Consider the following 19,958-nt stretch of genomic DNA (forward strand, 5'->3'; position numbering starts at 1 on the left):
TGATCTGGAGGACTCACTAAACAGAGAACATCCCTGGTCATCCCTACTGCCTCTGATCTGGAGGACTGACTAAACACACATGCTTTGTTTGTAAATTATGTCTGAATGTTGGAGTGTGCCCGTGGCTTTCCAGAAAAAAAAGAGAAAAAAAATAGAAAATGGTACCATCTGCTTTTAAATGATTTATAGTATTATTTTGATACTGAAGTATATTTTAAACCAAATACTTTTATACATTTACTAAAGTAGATTTTACTGGGTGACTTTTACTTTTATTTGAGTCAATTTTCCATTAAGGTATCTTTACTTTTACTCAAGTATGACAGTTGGGTACCTGTCCCACCACTGATCTGTGGTTACAGGGCAAAGACATATGTGCCATAAAGGTCCAGACCTCACATACCTTAGACAGGTCTGCATCCAACCCCCAAAGCGAACTGCTACATAGACTGCAGACATCCCACTACAACCACCACTGATGTAGTGGGGCACAATACACCGTTAGAGGGAAACTAGTGTGACCAATTTGGTATCAAACTTGGGTTGTTTGAAGGACTTGAGCCTGTGTTAGCCCCTTGAGCTTAACCCTAGATATTAAGCTTGGTCAGAGGAGCTACCATTAGTAAACTCTTGTCCTCCATCTCTTTGCATGAACCCCAGCAGCCGATCTAGTATGTAACCTGTGCGGTATGTGTAAATACAGATTCAGACTGTGTTAGTCCGCCATCAGGCTCTGGGAGCAGACTTGAGTCCTGCCGGTCTAAGGCAACGTGTTATTCCATTACACCACCTGCACTACACAGCACTGTACCACCCGTGAAACAGCTGCACAACACTACAGATGCACAACACTACACAGCACTGTACCACTTGTGAACCAACTGAACAAAACACTACACAGCACTGTACCACCTGTGCATAAAGGTCAAGACTAGGAAGGAGGCAGATTACAAATGTCATAGTCTCTAAGGTTGAGTGTAAGCCTTGAAGGCTTCATTACAAGAACAACATGGATGAACGGTCTCAATCAATTCACTAGGGAATCTGAGATTGTGTGCTTTCCTTTGCATAATCTTGATAAAGTAAAGTAGGGCTTAAATACATCCCTATAAAAATGATCAGCCATTTGATCACCTGGACCTTACTGTGCTACAGATTTTCTAGCCCATCCGCCACATTGAAAGTGATGTGTGCATGAGTTCACGTGCAACTGGAAATATTGTCTGATGTGTCCGATAACCGTGAGGCTGTGGTGGCATGATCAGAGCTGTTTCGCATTCACACCTCATGAGACATAATAACAGAAAAGTAACCTAGGCTAAAAACCTAGGGTATGAAAACACATTAGGCCTAACTCAGTACAGCAGTGGAGGCTGCTGAGGGGAGGACGGCTCATAATAATGGCTGGAACAGAGCAAATGGAATGGCATCAAACCACGTGTTTGATGTATTTAATACCATTCCACCAAAACCGCTCCAGCCATTACCATGAGCCAGTCCTCCCCATTTAAGGTGCCACCAACCTCCTGTGGCATAGAGGTATAGACTAGCCTATACCAACTGAAAGGAAAGCCTTTAACATGAGTAATTTAGACTACCATATTGAAGGGTGAAGTTCACTTTTCTTTATTATGAAACCTCTCTCTCTCTCTCTCTAAATTCAAGACGATCTGAGGTGTTAGAGGTCGGTAGTGACGTTTTGTACCACGTGCCTGTTTCTATGCTGACTACGTGCGTCGTATTTCCCTCTCCACACGCCTCCAGAAGCTGTGAGAGCCATTCGAAATAAACAAGAACGACGGGGGCCATTGTGTCACTAGCCCAAGTGGCCAGTATCACGTTTATCACCATTCGAGGAAGAGAGGGGTACCACCCTACCTAAGTTGGCATCAACAAAGCCCCAAATCTCACATTATTTATTTATTTTGTTACATATGCTTACGTTTATTTTTTTGACTTTTTCCACAATCTGAACTCCACCTCTATCAAATAAGGTAAGGTTTCTGTGAATTTACTCTTAACGAGTTTTTACCTTTTCAAAGTTGTGCGAGCGTTACCTTTATGGTGCTAATGTTAGCCAGCTGCATGTCGCTCGCATAAAATGGCGACAGCAAGGGGCGAGTAGTTTTTGGAGGCTTGTCTCTTCCCCTGTTCTGAATTGGTTACAATATTACAAAGATGTATGTAGCCAGCCTATTAACTTATCGCTCACTCCGCAATTGAGCGGAAGAACAACACGCGCCAGTTTTGTTACAATGTATCAATTAATTTTCCTGACTGTCTCATTGACGAGATGTAATTTACAGGCTTTCCTCTTAAAATCACTCTCCCAATTTTAATTAATCACAGTTTTCTCAGTTCACTAATCTAGTTAGTTATCATAACAACTTGCTTTACGTTGACGCACTCTAGGCGTTGTGGGTTATGTAGAATGTTTTTATTGTAATCAGTCCATCATATTGCATCCTCGTGCACGATTTTGAGGAAGATGGGCTATGAAAGTTTAACTTCAAGATATCTAGATGTCATAAAAATCGTTTGACCATCGCAGTTTAGTACGCTGTTATGCAAATTGTTATCTACAATTATTGGAGTAGAAGACTAAATATACTATATTTTTCCCGTTCTAGATATTACAGAAATTGTCTGCATAGTTATCAAATGTATTTGGATGATAAATGTTTTCAGAATATAATTTTCACGATTCTGTCTCTTCATATTTACATTCATATCTCGACTAATGTACTGTGTATGCCTGCTAGCCTAGGCTATATGAATGTATGCACGCAGCAGCAGCAGCAGTAGCTGTTTAGGTTACTCCCACCACATGTCAACATTGCCATGCTCTCTGTGCATGATACATATTAGTTGAAAGCTGTTCCCAAAAGGCTAATGTGTGTCTGATGTCCACATGATAAAACAGCCATAGAGCTCTAACTCTAATCTATTCATCAGCCATGTCACAGTTTTCACCCCTGACATACCAATTGCCATACAATAGTTGGGGAGAAAAAGGTAGACTAGTCATTTATGATTTGAAGGGGTGGGTTCAGTGTTTCAGATGTGATTCATTCAATAATTTATTAATGGTTTGTTGGTGCGTGTGCATTTAGTCAGCAACTGTGTTTTGTGTTGACTTGATTGCCTGAGGTCATGGTGGTGTGCCTATCTCCCTGATCACGCACACGCACACACACACACCCTCCCTTTCTCTCTTTGTGGCACAGTCTGCCAGGCCTGGTGTTGGCACAAAGGCTTGATTGTATATGGACAGTAATTCAATATAGCATAGGTTGCATTTTAATAACTGACTCTGTTACCATCAGATTTGAAAAGTGTCCCCAATTGCTCCATTGGCATTGTTATTGTGAGATGTAGGCCATACAGAATAATTTAGCTGATGCATGCACGTGGTAGTTTAAACAAACCCTTATTGGTTTATAAATAAAAACATAACTATTTGCCTGTATTTCATCAACATGTCTGGCAAGGGTAGCAGTTAAACATTTTCTTGCCCATCCTCATTTTTCAAATTTAACTTGGACTATTTTCTGTTTTGGCCTGCGTTCGTTTATCCACTGTTCAACTTTTATTCTCCACAAAACCCCACTAAGGCTGTCTGCTGTAAGACCCCTTTTTCTATAGGAGGAGAGGATTGGAAGTGAGAGGAGAAAGGAGAGGAAGAGAGCGTGTGTGCCTGTGTCCAGAGCCAGCAGGTTTAGGTCAACAGTAACCGGCAGAGCACTGCCTGGCTAACAGCCTGTGATGTCAGCCATTTTAGGTTGGCCAGCACAGAGCATGGTGGTGCTCCGCCATTTTTCTCTCCCTACCCTCTTAACAATCCAGCATTAAAGCCTGCACTGCCAGTGGCCACAGCAACGCAGGCTTTCGCAACCTTTTTGCAGCCGTTTGCGCTCCCTGACTTGAACACAGCCCAATTGGGAATCAGCAGCAGCTGAACTGTGACAATGTGTAGAGACAGTGTCATTAGGGTTTTGTTTCTGTTGCCAAAAGTGAAGAACAAATGATACAGCCAGAATGAAGGGAAACCTCAGAGACAAACATACACAAGCCTCTGCTGTGGTGCCAGAGGAGGAAAAGGAGGAGGAGGTGGTGATGGAAGGAGAGATTACTACCACATACTCCTGGTTTAGAGGGAGCTGAGGGGGATGTAGAAGGGTAACTGTAGGGGTAGTATGGTGGGAGTATGGTAGAGGATCTCAGGGAAACAACAAAGAGAACTGGCTGCTGTGCTCCCAGCTTGTCTCTCAGTAACGTTGGGCAGTGACCCAGGCGTCTGTCTGTACAGAGTGTGAGCAGGAAAGGAAAGGACGCCATTCGCCCCAGCCAATAGCGTGCGCTGGCGAGGGCGACCACACCTAGAAGACATGCACACCGCGTGAGTGAGGCACTGAAATAGGAGCAGGGCACGGACTCTCCAGTCACCACTCACAGGAGTGTGTGGAAAAAACAAGCCCACTAGAGCCAGGACCTGGAAGGCATTTGAGGTGTGTTTGTTTGTGTGTGAGCTTGTGGGTGGATGCACGAGTGAGTGAAATGAGGAGAGTGGGAGGGAACAGGGGGGCAGTTGCCATGGGGACAGTAACATACCAGTGGCACTGCCGACCTGTCTCTTGGCCGAACTTATTCAGAAAGGGATTGGGTCAGAGAGAAAGAGGGGACATAAAAAGGGGGAGGGGGTGAGGAGGCAAACATGGGACGGCTAGGGGATATGGGAGAGTCTCTCTGACACAGAGAGGACAGACAGATGGGTACTGTCACGTGGACAGACAGGCATACAGCAGGGATGAGGGACAGGAGCCATAGTCAGGGATGTCATGCTGGCTGGGATGGCGTACGCACCCGGCCGGCTACGCTCATAGAATATTTGGAGCGTTGGTCTCTAGTGTGTGGGGGCTAATATTGGCCTATACACTGAGAGTATAGAAGCAAGTCCAGGGTATGATAGAGCGGAGGGTGGGCATGTGAGTTTGAGCGCTCTACCTCTGATAGATTATTTGAGTGTCAGGACAATAACCACATTCTGTCTGTGGGTCACAGCGAGTAGTATCCGCCGTGTGGGAAAATGGCTGCCCTACTGCTTCGGTAAACAAGCCTCACGCACAGGCATGCAGACAAGCACACTCCCCCGTGCTCACACATACCCCGCATGCTCACACATAGGCACACTGATGTGCGCACGCACACAAGCACCCACACTGACACACAATCAAGCTTCATGGTAAGTCTTGCTGTGCTCATGGAAAAACATTTCTGACCCATATTTTAGTTTTCAGCGGATCTCCCATATTAAGTCAACAGGGCTTGTCTGAGATCTGCTGAGATCGAGAGGAGAGGTTCACCAGTGTTGTACTGATACGTGTATCTATTCAAATCCTGTGAAGCAGGTTCTTTGTTCATGTAATCTCTGTGAAATGTTCCTCTCTGACATACTTGGTGTAAATACTGCTTAACAAAAGTCCACCTGGAGAATAAGCTCTCCTCCCAGGTGTGTGTTGTTGTGTGAGCCTACAGTAGTCAAGTTAACCTAACGGTGGTGCTCCAAGGTGTAATGGGGGGTTCACACACAGTTTGTGATCTTGTGTCTTTTAACTGCTCGTTGTAGCCAGTCGGGGGCTGATGTGTGGTACTCGGCACAAAGGCACACACACGCACATATCATGCACATTCAGAAAAACACATGTGCAGACACACTGCAGCCCAACTCTCAGGTTGTGTCCACTGGCTGACGAGCTTGCAGCGGAACATTCCAGTCTTTGCAGCCGAGGAGGGGGAGGAGAAATGACTTGATGTGATTGTAGTGCGAAGAGAGGCAGAGGGAGCAAGAGAGCGGGGGTTGGGTGGATGGGGGGGGGTGGTATTGGGGCAGAAAATTCCTGGCTGAAACACCTAACTGCTTCCTCCGAGACCGTTAACACCCCCCCCCCCCTCGCTTCTCCACTCTCACCCAACCCTCCTGCCCATCCCCCACCAACCTCTTTCCCCCCCTCTCTCCCCATCAGGCCCACGTGATGGATGGCAGGGCCTGCCCACCCCCCCACAAGCCTTTGTGTTTGTCATGTGACTTGGCCGCCTTGGCAAAGCTGTGCCCCCTGATGCAGAACTGAATGGCAGGGGAGAGGGAGTGGCGGGTTGCAGAGAGAGAGAGGGAGGGGGGCAGAATAGCCAAAACGGAGGGCAGTTACTCCCTCTGGGGGGGATCGCGTTCCCCCCACAGTGGCAAAGGCCTGCTCTGCCTGTTAACCACTCGTACACCAGACACCAGTGTAGAGGAAAAGTACGATGCTTTGGAGAAGCCCGGAAAGTCTTTCCAATCAGGTTTACAGTTTAACACAAAGTTTGAGGCATAACAAACATAAGATATTGCTGTTGGTGAATATGTTACGGAAGGGACTGGTCATTGGCTTGCTGCGTAATATAGAAGACTCACAGTAGCAACAAAAGATGAAACATTGTTTTCAGATTGGCATTTGCTATATCGTCTTCAGTGATTGTGTATTTTCAACACATGACCCACTCTCTTTATTGAACAAGACTCCCCCATTGATAGACTCGATACAGACGCGCTGATTAGTAAGTTACGCCAACCTTTTCCCCATAACTCCATTTAAACACCATGTCCTATTCGCAAAACATCCGCCACCTCAGTCCTCCAAAAGCCACTGCACCTTTAAGAGATTTGAAACTCTACACCCCTACACCATTTAGTCCATAGCTCAGAGGCTCACTGGAACTTTGGTCGGCAGTTTGGGTCCAGTCAGTTGGGACTAGAAAATAACATGTTGCTCTTCGGCGCCATCAGGAGGGAAACACAACGGGTCTTAGACCAGTGTGTAGGGCCGACTTCATCTTACTATGGTTTCTGCTCCACCCTGTGTGTGGATGCAGGGAACTTGGATTAGGGGGTAAGATGACGCTGACCTAATTTGCACAGTGGACATGTCTGCCATGTGGCAGAGGTGAGAGACAGAGGTGTGTAAGCTCCTTATAAGGTAGGGGGATTCATTGTGTTCATGGAGGAGGCTTTGGGTTGAAGGACTGGTAGTGTGTGTGTGGTGCCGTTGGGAGTAATTGCCCTAGAGCTGTCCTCCAGTATTTCACCAATGCATCTTGGGAGGGAGGAAGTGAGGGGAAGGAAGGGAGAAGTCGCACACCTAACAGGAAGCTACGCCATTTTGTTGTTGTTGGGGGGGAAGTTATAACATAGGAAAAGTCTGGATAGTGTAGAGATTGAATCTGTGTGTGCCATTGGTCCGCATAATACGAATCCCACCTTTCCCCAAATGAAGGCTACCAAAATCCTGTGGAGTGAATGTCCCGCTACAGATTTGAAAATATTCACTAATGTTTTCTTTGGTGTGAATTGTTTGGCCAGCCTATGAGTGTGGATCTGTCATGCGCTGTGCTGCGTCTGTCCAGAGTGGGTTGTGTTCCCTCTGAGGGTGTACTGTGTATGAAGCTGGGGAAGTTAATGGTGTGGAGGAGAGGGGGTGGCCTGGGATAGCTCTCTAAAAAAACGTTTTTACAGAAGAGTGAGACACTAGGAGGGGAGCCGAGAGAAACACCCAATATAGGCCAATAAAACACAGCCTTGAGTTACTTGGCTTGTGAGTTGAGTTTTTAAAGGAACAGACTGTATTTATTGACAAAGACACAACACTGAAAATGATAGAACATTGTACCAAAATTCAAGACGTCTTTAAACCACATATTTCATATCAGAGCATGTTGGCATTTCCTTTGTATCAAATGCATTTCATTACGTGGTGTAATATGCTTCTGGGACTCAGTATAAAAATGCTTGACCTCTTACAGCATGTGTATAGTATACAGTATAGTTTCATAATGATGACTTGAAGCTTAATTATGTTTGTTTTTTCTCTCCATCTTGTTTTCAGCGCAAACACACTGAGACGTGAGCAAACCCAACTCATGGTCCTGTTTCCCCACACTCCCCTCCCAATGGCTGGTCCATAGTCAGGGCCCCAACTGAACTACAAACTGACTGCTGTACTCCTTGGCCGGCTACCACAACCCCCCCCCCCCCCCCCCCCCCTTCCCCATACCATCCGCTCCAACCATGGCCAGCAAGAGGAAATCCACCATACCCTGTATGATCCCCCATAAGACCATGCACCTCCGGGAGGAGCTGGAGCAGGACTCATGCCTGTCAGACCCTCTTTCCCTCCTCCGACAGGCCCGGGAACAGGGCTACCCATCTATGGGTGCGAGCGGTAACGGGCAGAGCCCCCGTGAGCGATCCCCAGGCAAATCCTCCAGGCCTGAGGGGGGCAATGATGTCAAAGATGGGTGTGGCACCTACACTTGCAGGCCGTGTAACTTTGAGACCCAGGACCTAAACCTGTTCCTGGACCACGTCTACAGTGGCCACCCGGACTTCAGAGCTGACCCCAGCTTCCAGTGCGTGGACTGTGGGGTGTCAGCGGCCAAGTTTGAGGGCTTGGCCCTGCACAATGCCCAGGTCCACCCCAGCACAGTGTGCACCACCCTGCAGCTGAGGAGGAGGGACAGGAGGGTGGTGGTGGAGCAGAGTCTGGTGACAGGGTCAGAGACCGGGAGGGACACAGAGATCACCATCACAAAGACCCCCATCATGAGGATGATGAAAGGGAAGTCAGAGTCCAAGAGGTTTGTGGTGTCCCATTCCTCTCCTGATGAACACTCCCCAGACCCCCTCCCCATCTCTAAGTCCAAGGAGATGGAGAGAAAAGAGACCCCCACAGTGACTGTTACTCACGTTCCAACCATAGTGCACAACGGGACAGCCACCAAGGTCACGCTCCCCTCTGCTATCCAGATAGTGAATGGCTCGGGGGCTCTGCCCATGCTCAAAACTGCCATCACACAGGTACTTTGTGCATTTAATCTTTTCTGTGTTTCAAGTCTTGGTCAGTCCATTACGGCAAATTACAATTGGTGCTCAATTAACTTCATTGAATTACATTGCCAGAATGTGTACAAGTTTCCTCGGGGAGTTGAATGCATTTCATATCAGACTGTGGACAATAACATTCGTTTTTTTCTATTCTCTGAACCAGGTGGTGTCAGTGGTCCAGAACAGGAACGTCTACCATCAGACAGCTCCCATTACAGTGTCCACTGCTCTCTCCTCCTCCGCGTCCTCCTCATCCACCTCCTCCAAGAACATGCCCAAGGTACAAACATTGATTTACTTCCTGTCATTTTACCAAGAGGCCAGCAGCTCTTAACATACCAATTTGTGTCCGGTGATTGACTAGTGTCAGTCCAGCTTTATGAAGATGTGCTAGGCAGTTCAAGTGTAATTAGTGTATGTACACATTATTACATGGTATTTACCATGGAAATACATGGGTTTCAGTGCCCTTTGAGCTGTCAGTGTAAATCTTCTCCTAGTTTATGTGAAGTAGTGTAAATTCTATGTAATTCCGATGTTGGTACGACATGAAATATATATTCTACTGTCTGTGATGCAGGTGATGATCCCTCTGAGCAGCATCCCAACCTACAGCGCCTCTATGGACTCTTCCTCCTTCCTCAAGACGTCCTTCAGTAAGTTCCCCTATCCCACCAAGGCAGAGCTCTGCTACCTCACCGTGGTCACCAAGTTCCCAGAGGAGCAGATCAACATCTGGTTCACCGCCCAGAGACTGAAGCAGGGCATCAGCTGGTCTCCAGAGGAGATAGAGGAGGCCAGGAAGAAGATGTTCAACACCATCATACAGACAGCTCCCCCTACTAGCACCCAGTACCAGCCACTGAGCCAGACCCACCACAGTCCAGCCCAGCACACCATCAGGGTCCTGCCTGCCTCTCTGGGGCCTACAGGGATCCCTCACATCCTCCAGGGCTCTCTGGTGGGTCAGGGAGGGGTGATTGTCACCCAGCCCATGATGGCCAACAGCATCCAGGTCAACAGTGCCCCCATGGCCCTGGCGGTCACACCCAAGCACCAGGCTGCAGCCCGCCCTATGATGCAGGCCCGGCCTGCTGCTGCCCTAGTGGCCGATAAGGGGATCAGCATGGTGGTGGAGAGCAGTAGTATTGGAAACATCATCATCAGTAGCCGTAGTAGTAATAGTGGAGGGAGTACTAGTAGTATCAGTAGTACTAGTAATAGCAGAAATGGTGCAGGGAGTAGTGTTAGTAGTACTAGTAATGGTGGAGGGAGTACTAGTAGTAGCCGTAGTAGTTACAATAGCAGTAGTTTCAGCAGCCATGCTAGTGTTATTAACCTTAGCTTTGGCAACAACAGGGGGAACAGCATTTATAGCAATGGAAAAGTCATCAACGCCAATGGTAAAATCAACCATGCTATTGCTAATCTCAGTGGGAAAAGCAACAGCAATGCTATCAGCATGGTTAAAAGCAGCAGCACTGACAGTAGGTGCAACAGCAGCAGTACAATTGGTAAAATGATAAGTGAAAGTCAAGTAACCGCTGATATTAAAAGCACCATGGACAACAAACCCAACAGCAGCAAAGATACTAACAGCAGCAGCTTGAGCAACAAGAAAACAATCACCACAACCAGTGGCCCCACAGCCACATCTACCCCTACTGCCACCACCACCAGTAACCCCACCACCACCAGTAATCCTACCAGTAACCCCACCACCACCAAAACAGAGGCGACATCTTCCCCCGCCACCAAACCTTCCTCCTCATCTTCTCCGGCGCAAAGCGGGAGCACAGACGCCAGTGGAACTCCCAGCTCCAGAACGCTCCCCAACACCTTCCTGGACCCCGGCTTCTACAAGAGCAAGAAGACCGTGGAGCAACTGAGCGCGCTCAAAGAGAGCTTCACCAACAACCAGTTCCCCAACCAGGAAGAGGTGGACCGTCTCATCTCCTTCACCAGCCTGACCGTGCGCGAGGTCCGTAAGTGGTTCAGTGACCGCCGCTACCACTTCCGCAACCTCAAGGGGGGGCGTTCGAGCACAGGCGGTCAGGGGGGTGCTAGCGCAACGACCACACCCGGGTCAGCTAGCGCAACAACCACACCCGGGACTCCCCGTGGTAACAGTGCTACCCCCATGGACCTCTCGGACACTGCCACTCCCAGTGAGAATACTAAAACCTCCCAGCAGGGGTTGGCAGCCCTCAGCCCCCCTCCCTCACAGACACCCACCTCCCCCACCACCCCGTCCAGACGGCCACCCAGACCACCCTCCCCAGACTTCACAGCCATCCGCTACAAAGAGAGGGACCCTCAGCAGGTGAGTGGTGGTGTGACTGTGATGATTGACTTTGCACACAGCCTTTTTTTCCCCATAAGATGATAATTTTTTTTCAATTATAGGTGAAGTATCCCTTTAGTGTCTATTTACTGCCAATCAAATTGCTCACTGGGACATGAGAAACCTATGCTCGTCTACCCTACACTAATCTCTTCTCTACCCCACTAGGTGAGGGCGCTAGAGGCCAGCTTCAGCCAGGACCCTGACCCACCTGGAGAGGAGGTGGACCGCCTCCGGGCCGAGACCAAAATGACCCGTAGAGAGATCCACGGCTGGTTCGCTGAACGCAGGAAGAGAGTCGCTGCTGAGAAGAAGAAAGAGGAGTTGGAGAGGGCGGAGCAAGCGGATGAGATGGAAGCAGGGGGAGGGGAGGAGGGAGTTAAGAGTAAGGATGATGTCGGGGTGAAGAAAGAGGAGGATGGTTCAGGCTCCGAGCTGAAGGTGAACCCCATTAAGATCAACCTGAAGATGCTCAAAGTGACTGAGTCAGATGGCAAACTGGAGTCTGAGGGAGGGCAGGCAGATAGCCCCACCATGCCTAACCTGTCTCCCTCCACAGACTCAACATCAACCCCCACCCTTACCCCTGCTCCATCCACAATTCCAAGTCTAACCCCAAAGCCATCTCCATCACCTAAACCCTCCCCCTCTACAGCACCATCTTCCACCCCTGCTCTCAAGCCCTCCGCGTCCCCCAAACCATCCCCTATCCGGGGTAAGAAGACGTTAGAGCAGCTCCATCTCCTGAAGCAGGTGTTTGTCCGGACCCAGTGGCCCAGCGCAGCCCAGTATGACGAGCTGATCTCTTCGACAGGGCTGCCCAGGCCTGAGGTAGTGCGTTGGTTCGGGGACTGTCGCTACGTGCAGAAGAACGGCCAGCTTAAGTGGCTGGAGGCCTACCAGACCATGGTCCTGAAGGAGGACTTCCAGAGGGGAGACACTCAGATGCTCAAGGCCCATCTGGAGGCCCACGGGAGTCTGGAGGAAGAACAGGTAGGACTCAAAATTATCTGGGATTAATTGTTTTTCTTTTAATCTTCATATTCTGAAGTACCCTTGCACGAGCTGCTCATAGGAGCAGGATCCTGTTTCTGTAGCTTGAGGCACAAGTACACCCCGTGGACAAGACGCTAGTCTATCGCAGGGCCTTGCCCCCAATTTATCTCCTTAATGCTGCGTGCCAAGCAGACTCCTCAGGTCCCATTTTTAGTCTTTGGGATGACTCCGCTGAGGATCGAACTTCCAAACTCAGGGCGGATACTATAACCACAAGGCCACTGAGTTGGTTCAAGTTGCATGTAATAACACCAAGAAATGATCATTATTAAATGACATAGCATTTGTGCACCTGGATGTAGTGTCTACTATCATGTTGCCTGTCAGTAGTGATTAGTAAGACTCTGTCCTCTCCAGGTGTTGGAGCTGGCCCAGGCCAGTGGGCTGACCGAAGAGCTGGTACGACGCTGGTTCTCTACCCAGGCTCCTATACTGCTGCAGGGGAAGGACAGTGCTGTTGCAGCCACAGAGGAGACACCCGTGGCAGGGGGAATAACACACAACCCAGCACCCATGGTGGAAGGATCGTCAGAGCCGGTTCAAGGTGAGGAGAAGATGGAACAGTCTGTGTGTGGAGGAGCGAAAGATGAGGAGCGTGGACCCCAAGGCTGTGAATCCTGAGAAAGGTAGTGTTGTTTTTCTTGGTATATGTATTTAGAATGTTGGCACGTGACATTGTCATAAAGTAGCACACTACAAACAAGGTTCATTTATTGTGTTTCTTTTTTCCTTTCTGTCACAGGAACAGACTGAGGGGCCTTTGTCTAGATGGGGGTTTCCCAAACCCCTCCCCCGGTGCACGTTTTGGTTTCTGCCCGAGCACTACACAGCCGATTCAAATAATCAAAGCTTGACGAGTTGGTTGTTTCCATCAGCTATGTAGCGCTAGGGCAAAAACCAAAACGTGTGCTCCTCCGAGGACCGAATTTGGGAGACCCTGGTCTCGGGGTAACCCAGAGAGACAATGCAGGTGGTCTTGAGTGCATGACAGCAGATGTGATTGTAACTGGATCACTAGAAATGGACCCTGAACCCCCCCCCCCCCCCCCCACACACACAACCATCCCTTTTACTGGGGATGGACATTGAACCCCCAACCCTCTGCTATACTGAAGATGGCCTCCTGCCTGCTTTCCATTTTTCCTACACCCCCACATCATCTAATCTGCCATTTTCTTCAAAACTAGTTCCAGTTGAGACTCAAGTGCAGAATTTGCTGAGGAAGGGGGGTGTTTCTCTCTCTCCCCATCCTCTCCTGCAAATGCAGGGAGAGGAGAAAAGGGGAGAGGTGTGGTTGGGATTTTGACTCCAGCAGATGTGGGTTGTTTAAAAATCTAATCTATCAAAATCTGACTGGACAGATGTCGACCAATCCAATCCTCCAGTGGGAGGGGAAGAGACTGACTGTATACAATAGGTTTTTGGTACTGGGGTAGGAGAAATTGCACAGGTTATTTTTTTTTATTTTTAAAGGAGACTTGAGGTGAATATTAGATGTGTCCTTGTTTTAACATCAAGTGCTTCTGTTCTGTATGTCATGGTCATCTTTTTCTTAAACTGTAACATCGACTGACTGTAAAAGTTCCAACATACTTAGGCCTGTTGTATACTTTTTACAGATATTTGCAGAATAAACAATGTAACAAATTGGTTTCCTGTCAGTTATTTTCAAAGTCAATGATCGAGGTTGACGTTTCAGTGTGGATCAGAAAAGTTAATAATTGAGCCATTACTTCAAACCTAAGTAAACTGTAGGCCTACAGTTACCTGATGTGAATGTGCACTACACTGAGTTTTTTTTATTCATAGGTCTGTTGATGCATTATAATCAAACAAGCACAAGATCAGGCCAATCATAGTTGATTAAGTACTTTAATTCTCAGGCTTGAATATGTTGCATATGAAAGGCAAAATGAAAAGGAATACTTGTACTTTTTCTCCATAGCTTAGGCACAATACAGAAAGGCTTGGTTTGTAAATGAGACCATCAGTCACAATTGTGATGTGTCTAGATCAAAAGAAACATAACAGGATTTCTGAAAGAACAATGTAGATATATAGTCGTGTACATCGAGGCCCATGGAAGAAAGCACACTGGTCAGCATTAGGAGCAATACAAAGTGTGTGTGTGTACACGTTCCCCCAACCTTACCGTGAAACACTGGCAGCAAAACAAAAGGTGGCAAGATTCAGACCTTAGATATTCAGTTCCAACCCCCATGTTCCATATGGCTTCAAAATGAGTTTCCCTCCATGGCATAACATTCTAAATACTGGTTTTCGAGTGTATGGTCTGCTCAAGAGGGGCATTGCATTTCAAGTGAAATCACTCCGGCATCCCCTACTCCCAGCCTAAACTATTGTGGGGGTAAGCACAAAAGTGCATGACCTCAGATTGGTTGCTGAGAGCAACTTCCATTAAACCACCGACTGGGGGCGTTTGTCAGTCAGGAATGATCAATTGAGCTTTCAGGAACAACACCGATATACATAAATGTGCTGTTATGATCCCTGCAGGCTGAGTCATGTCACTATAGACCAGTGATTTAACCCCTTCATGTCTCTGCACGTCTAATACAGAAGTCTATCAATCAGCAGTACTGAAAGAATCTTCAGAAAATCTTGGGGGGATCTGGAATCTCCGGAATGGAAAAGACAAACATCCCCTCAGCTGAATAATATGCATACAAGAACCACCGACCTACAAACATTTAAGAATAGCCTTTCAATCGATACTATCTATGGGATTTCAGTTAGGTCCTTCTCGGCCAGCAATACTGCACTTAATTAGGTTAGTCGACTTCCTAGCGCGCTCTACTCTAAGATTATCTACATGCAAGCCCCTCAAAACCAGTTAAGACAGTACATTTAAGAGGAATGACGGTCTACAATTTAGACAACTTTAACACAAAGGTAAACAAAGATAACTAATGCCTTTCATTCCAAGTGGAAATGTAATGAAGTCCAGAGCAGAAACTGTAGACACTTGCTACAGTAAAACATGATTTAAAAACAAAAACATGGCTCTGCGCTGGCACCGGAATGTCTGCTAATACCAAGCCCGTCTTGTAAACGTGTGGGCAGAACTGAATACAACACACTGCCTCTCCTCCCTCCACCATATATCCACATTGAAACAGAGATAAAACATTAAGGATGTGACTTCATCACTAGCATTTGAACTCACAGCATTGCTTTCAGGGACAGACAGGCTAGCACAGTTCCAGCACTCTACAATGCAGTATGGCATCCTAAAAAAGGAAAATAATGCCATGCTAATCTCCAAATAGGGTAGCACTTTTGATAAAGTTCTATATTGGGGGGGGGGGGGGGGGGGGGGTAATTTTGGCTCTATTCAAGACACACCGCCGAAGTTCAGTTTTACAGCGTGATTAGAATTTAAAGGCAATGTTCTCGCGTGAGCACAGGCTGCTTTCACTATAAATGCTGCATTTGTCAGCTCAATTACCTTTACATTTCTATCACGGAATCTGTTACACTTCAGCTTTCCAGATTGTATAGGGGGTAAGAGTGTGACTGTTTTTACATCACAAGGCAGGCAACGGAATGATCCGTAGTTTTCAGAATGCAAGTTTGGCAAAATAAGAAAAGCCTATGTGTGTATATAAAGGCTTGAGTTACTCTACAGAGAGCCCTCATTTTTTACACATTAAAAAAGAAATCACATGAATGTTTAAAAGTTTAAATAAAAATAATTAAAAAACCATGGAGACAGAAGCTCTTTAAGAGCAGGTTGGCTGCTGCCGTCGTCTGGCCAACAGCACAGCAGGAATAAATATATATACTCATATACGCCAGAGAGAAGAGAAAAATAATAACCTAATGTGGAAAACAGTTTCAAACTGACACCTTCACAGCTCCCTCCCTCATCTCATCCATCCCTCTTCCATTCTTCTTTCCCTCGCAAACCTTTGCGCTCGAGTCGAGCACGCCAAAATTCCCCATCTCCCGACATCTTAGCCGAGGGCTGAAACTTCACGTATAATTTTTTTTGTTTGTCATCCTTGTCTTCTCTCTCCCTTCCCGCCCCCTCCACCTCACACTCACTCCAGGAGGGGGACACAGAGGAGAGAAAGAGAACAGAGCAAGGGAGAGCTGCCTGAAATGTAGGCCAAAGCGGTGGTGGGCGTTTCCATAGAAACAGTGTTCACAGCAGTCAGTGACATCATCGGTACGGGGAGGAGCTGGGGTGGTTGGAATACGCCCTGATTGGTCCGGCCTAAACGCGGTTCTCTCCGCCTACTCTGGTCCTGCGCATCATCCTGAGGGGGGGAGGAAAAGAGAAAGAGAAAGAGAGAGAGAGAGAGCAAGCAAGGACACGCTAAAATCTCAAAACTGAAATGCACCAACACAGACAGATAGAAGTTACACATACCTCCTTACACATACCTCCTGTTCTGAGGGTCCAGGTCCAGCAGAGCCTCCTGTGATACTCTGAAGTCATCCAGAGGTGTCTGGTAGCGGGCCTCGAAGGAGCCCTCCCTGCCTCTGTAGGCCTGTGTCTGGGTCTGGGCTGCTGGGGACTGGGGCAGAGGGGACATGGAGGAGGCTGAGGACGTGGAGCCTGTCTCCCCCAGACGCTCACGCCCTGTCTGGGTAACCACCGCTGCAGAGACACCTCCTACCGGCAGGAACGGGCTCAGCACCTCCCCATTTTCAGCCTAGTAGAGGGAGAGAAAATAAGTTGGAGGAGTGAATATCAGGGATGATACCAGTAACGTAATGTGTTTTCCAACACAAAGATAACACTATGGTCCTTTAAAAACCTGCTGTATGTAAAATACTGTGCACTATAGCTTGGAAAATAAATGTGATTCTGGATGACAACATAATGAGATTTTTTTCCAACATTAGGGATGTTTTCCTCTAAAGAAGTTAGATCCTCTGTATTTTGTTTCCTTGCCAGGATACTAAGGAGTAACGTGATACTGGTACCATCCCGGCCCTAGTGAATAACTGTCAATGTTTGATGGGAACTGACAGTGGTGGTGGAGTCAGTCCAGTGAGTGTACCAGTACCCACCCTGCTCCGGGTGATGTCCATGTGCACCAGCAGAGAGGCCAGCTCCAGATCCTCATTACAGCTGTTCTTCAGAGGGACTGACCGGTAACCTGACACCACACAGAGACACACAGACATGAGTCTAGTAATGCCAAAAGAATGATAATCTGAAATGCCAAACTATTCTGCTAGTCAGAGAGCCAGCTCATCATACTTGTCTCAGTCAATCCAAGTGGATGTTGGTGCGATATGACACCTACCTGTCTTGAGGCTGTTGATGGGGAAGCTGGCCTGAGCCAGGAAGTTCTGGTCGCTGAACATGTCAATCTCATACACCACAAAGCGCAGGAAGGCAAAGGCAGAGTTACACACGGTGAACTGGAAAGGCTTCCGAGGCCACGTGGGGTTCAGACCATTATCCGCTGAGGAGAACATGGAGAGAGAGAGAGAGAGAAGACTAGATCAGCCAAGTCCCCATTGTCATATATTGTGTGTAGACACTCAGGGATGTTTTGTCCATCAGGTTGCCACACAATCCTTAGTTATTTGTACAACTTTGTTTTCCCATAACTGGACAGGAAATGACAAGCTTAATTCCAAACCCATCACTACATCCTTGCCCTGGCCCTAAAACCTAGGACCCTTCTCTTCGAAATAACACTTGGTTCAACTAACCAACTAGATGTAAAGAACCTGATTGGTTGAATTAAGTATTAGTGTAAGATGTGTTACTCACCCTCTGAGTCAGTCTTCTGCTTGGCACTGTCATATTCTGCACCACACACCTCGATCTCGATCAGGGGGCACACGATGCCACGACCGTGTTTAGGCAGGTGACGAGCACCCAACACCTGGAGAGGACAGACCGTTTAAACACCTTCACACGTTTTTAGATTCTCGTGGGGACCTAACATTTCCCTAACCCCAACCCCTAAGCTCAAGATAGCCGATGTCCTCGTGGGGACCTAACATGTTCCCTAACCCCAACCCCTAAGCTCAAGATAGCCGATGTCCTCGTGGGGACCTAACATTTCCCTAACCCCAACCCCTAAGCTCAAGATAGCCGATGTCCTCGCGGGGACCTAACATTTCCCTAACCCCAACCCCTAAGCTCAAGATAGCCGATGTCCTCGTGGGGACCTAACATTTTCCCTAACCCCTAAGCTCAAGATAGCCGATGTCCTCGTGGGGACCTAACATTTTCCCTAACCCCTAAGCTCAAGATAGCCGATGTCCTCGTGGGGACCTAACATTTTCCCTAACCCCAACCCCTAAGCTCAAGATAGCCGATGTCCTCGTGGGGACCTAACATTTTCCCTAACCCCAACCCCTAAGCTTAAGATAGCCGATGTCCTCGTGGGGACCTAACATTTTCCCTAACCCCAACCCCTAAGCTTAAGATAGCCGATGTCCTCATGGGGACATGGGAAATGTCCCATTGAGGGAGATTTTTCCTTGTTTTACAATCCTTGTGGGGACCTCTGAGGATTTCCACGAGGATAGAAGACCACACACCTCTATCTGCAGGGTCACTGACTCAAGGCCCCTCAGTGTGTGTCGGTCAAAGGGGTCAAAGTTGTCGTCTCTCATGATTGGTGGCTGGAGGACGTAGCCACTTCTCCCGTTCAACATGAACAGAGCCTGGTTCATCTGCATGGGCTTGTCTGGAGAGGAGAGAAGTTCAGTCAGTCATCTTCAAAAAGTTAATGCAAGGAAAACCAGTCACCGTAAAAAAATAAAATAATAATAGTTTAGAAAAAGGAAAAATCCCCTTCTCACTCAGTAACAACTCATCCTTCCCTCTGTACCTGCAGTCTGGAAGTTCAGCGCAACCAGCTGGGATCCACAGAGCCACATGGGCAGAGGGTCGTAGTTGGAGGAGTCCAGCCTCTGTCCACGGGGGTAGATACGGGACAACTGCAGCCGGTTGTACTGCAGGAACCTCTTCCCCTTGATCCGGTTCACATATTTCTCTGCCTTGGTCTCCGGGAACGAAGACATGTCCCGGAAACACGCCCGCTCTGTCCCAATCTCTACAGGAGCAAGGGGAGATGGGGGGTGAGATATCCTTATGTGTGTGTGACAGTGTGTTTAACTGTATAGACGTGTCCTTACTGTCCTCATCGAAGGGTACAGGTCTACAGTAGATGACCAGGTCAGACAGCTCCAGAGCGATCTTCTTCCTTCTCTCCATCATCTTCCCCTCCTCCAGCTGACACACACACGACTCAGTTTGACACTACTCACACAGTCATTACTTCACAGATAACCACAAGACTCAGATTCTGAGGAAGTATTCCTGCACATGGTATACGCACATTTACTACAAATGACTCTTTCCATACCTTGGCCTCTGATGTCATGGTGACCTCTCTGATCTTGATGACCCACTCCTTGAGCTCCTCCTGGGTATTGGCAGCGATGTCCAAGACCTGCCCTGCCCTCGGAGAAGCAGCTGGGAGGAGGGAGAACACATGCAGCCTGCTTCCCTTACCATCAGGCCGCACCACTAGGGGGAGAGAGAGAGAGCGAGATGAGAAGGAGGGGGCGAGAGGGAGAGAACAGTGATAACCCCACAGAGAGAGAGATGGAACAGTGATAACCCCACAGACAGAGAGA

At 47.9% G+C, this 19,958-nt stretch overlaps 2 protein-coding genes across 6 annotated transcripts in view; one reads left to right on the forward strand and one right to left on the reverse strand.

The window, feature by feature from the left end:
• Positions 1–1,717: 1,717 nt before the first annotated feature.
• Positions 1,718–13,968, forward strand: zhx3b (zinc fingers and homeoboxes 3b). 4 transcript variants are annotated; one of them, XM_020476723.2, is made up of 7 exons: positions 1,718–1,994; positions 7,920–8,890; positions 9,081–9,197; positions 9,498–11,240; positions 11,430–12,254; positions 12,675–12,943; positions 13,060–13,968. In XM_020476723.2, the coding sequence occupies exons 2-6, from the start codon at positions 8,102–8,104 to the stop codon at positions 12,936–12,938; spliced, it is 3,738 nt and encodes a 1,245-aa protein (XP_020332312.1). In that variant the 5' UTR covers positions 1,718–1,994; positions 7,920–8,101; the 3' UTR covers positions 12,939–12,943; positions 13,060–13,968. The 4 variants fall into 4 exon arrangements, with proteins under 4 accessions (XP_020332312.1, XP_020332314.1, XP_020332313.1 ...); XM_020476725.2 differs by lacking the exon at positions 1,718–1,994 and adding an exon at positions 6,738–7,013; XM_020476724.2 differs by lacking the exon at positions 1,718–1,994 and adding an exon at positions 6,738–6,926.
• Positions 13,969–14,170: 202 nt separating this feature from the next.
• plcg1 (phospholipase C, gamma 1) overlaps positions 14,171–19,958 on the reverse strand; it is a 40,820-nt gene continuing 35,032 nt past the window's right edge. Inside the window, exons 25-33 of one of the 2 annotated variants that reach the window (XM_031803632.1) lie at positions 19,685–19,848; positions 19,455–19,551; positions 19,148–19,372; positions 18,855–19,003; positions 18,076–18,190; positions 17,600–17,761; positions 17,361–17,449; positions 16,728–16,999; positions 14,171–16,600 (exon numbers count right to left, since the gene is read on the reverse strand). In XM_031803632.1, coding sequence (XP_031659492.1) covers positions 16,558–16,600; positions 16,728–16,999; positions 17,361–17,449; positions 17,600–17,761; positions 18,076–18,190; positions 18,855–19,003; positions 19,148–19,372; positions 19,455–19,551; positions 19,685–19,848 — 1,316 coding nt within the window. In that variant the 3' untranslated portion in view covers positions 14,171–16,557. Of the gene's footprint in view, positions 16,601–16,713; positions 17,000–17,360; positions 17,450–17,599; positions 17,762–18,075; positions 18,191–18,854; positions 19,004–19,147; positions 19,373–19,454; positions 19,552–19,684; positions 19,849–19,958 lie in introns of both variants that reach the window. The other variant, XM_031803633.1, reaches the window with a different exon arrangement.

Source organism: Oncorhynchus kisutch, linkage group LG24 (assembly GCF_002021735.2).
Source record: "Oncorhynchus kisutch isolate 150728-3 linkage group LG24, Okis_V2, whole genome shotgun sequence".
NCBI lineage: Eukaryota > Metazoa > Chordata > Actinopteri > Salmoniformes > Salmonidae > Oncorhynchus > Oncorhynchus kisutch.

Coding starts and splice junctions, on each gene's coding strand:
- zhx3b (XM_020476723.2), top strand. CDS start 8,102: ATGGCCAGCAAGAGGAAATCCACCATACCCTGTATGATCCCCCATAAG. Junction 8,891..9,080: donor TCAAAACTGCCATCACACAG/GTACTTTGTGCA, acceptor TCTCTGAACCAG/GTGGTGTCAGTGGTCCAGAA. Junction 12,255..12,674: donor GGAGTCTGGAGGAAGAACAG/GTAGGACTCAAA, acceptor TGTCCTCTCCAG/GTGTTGGAGCTGGCCCAGGC.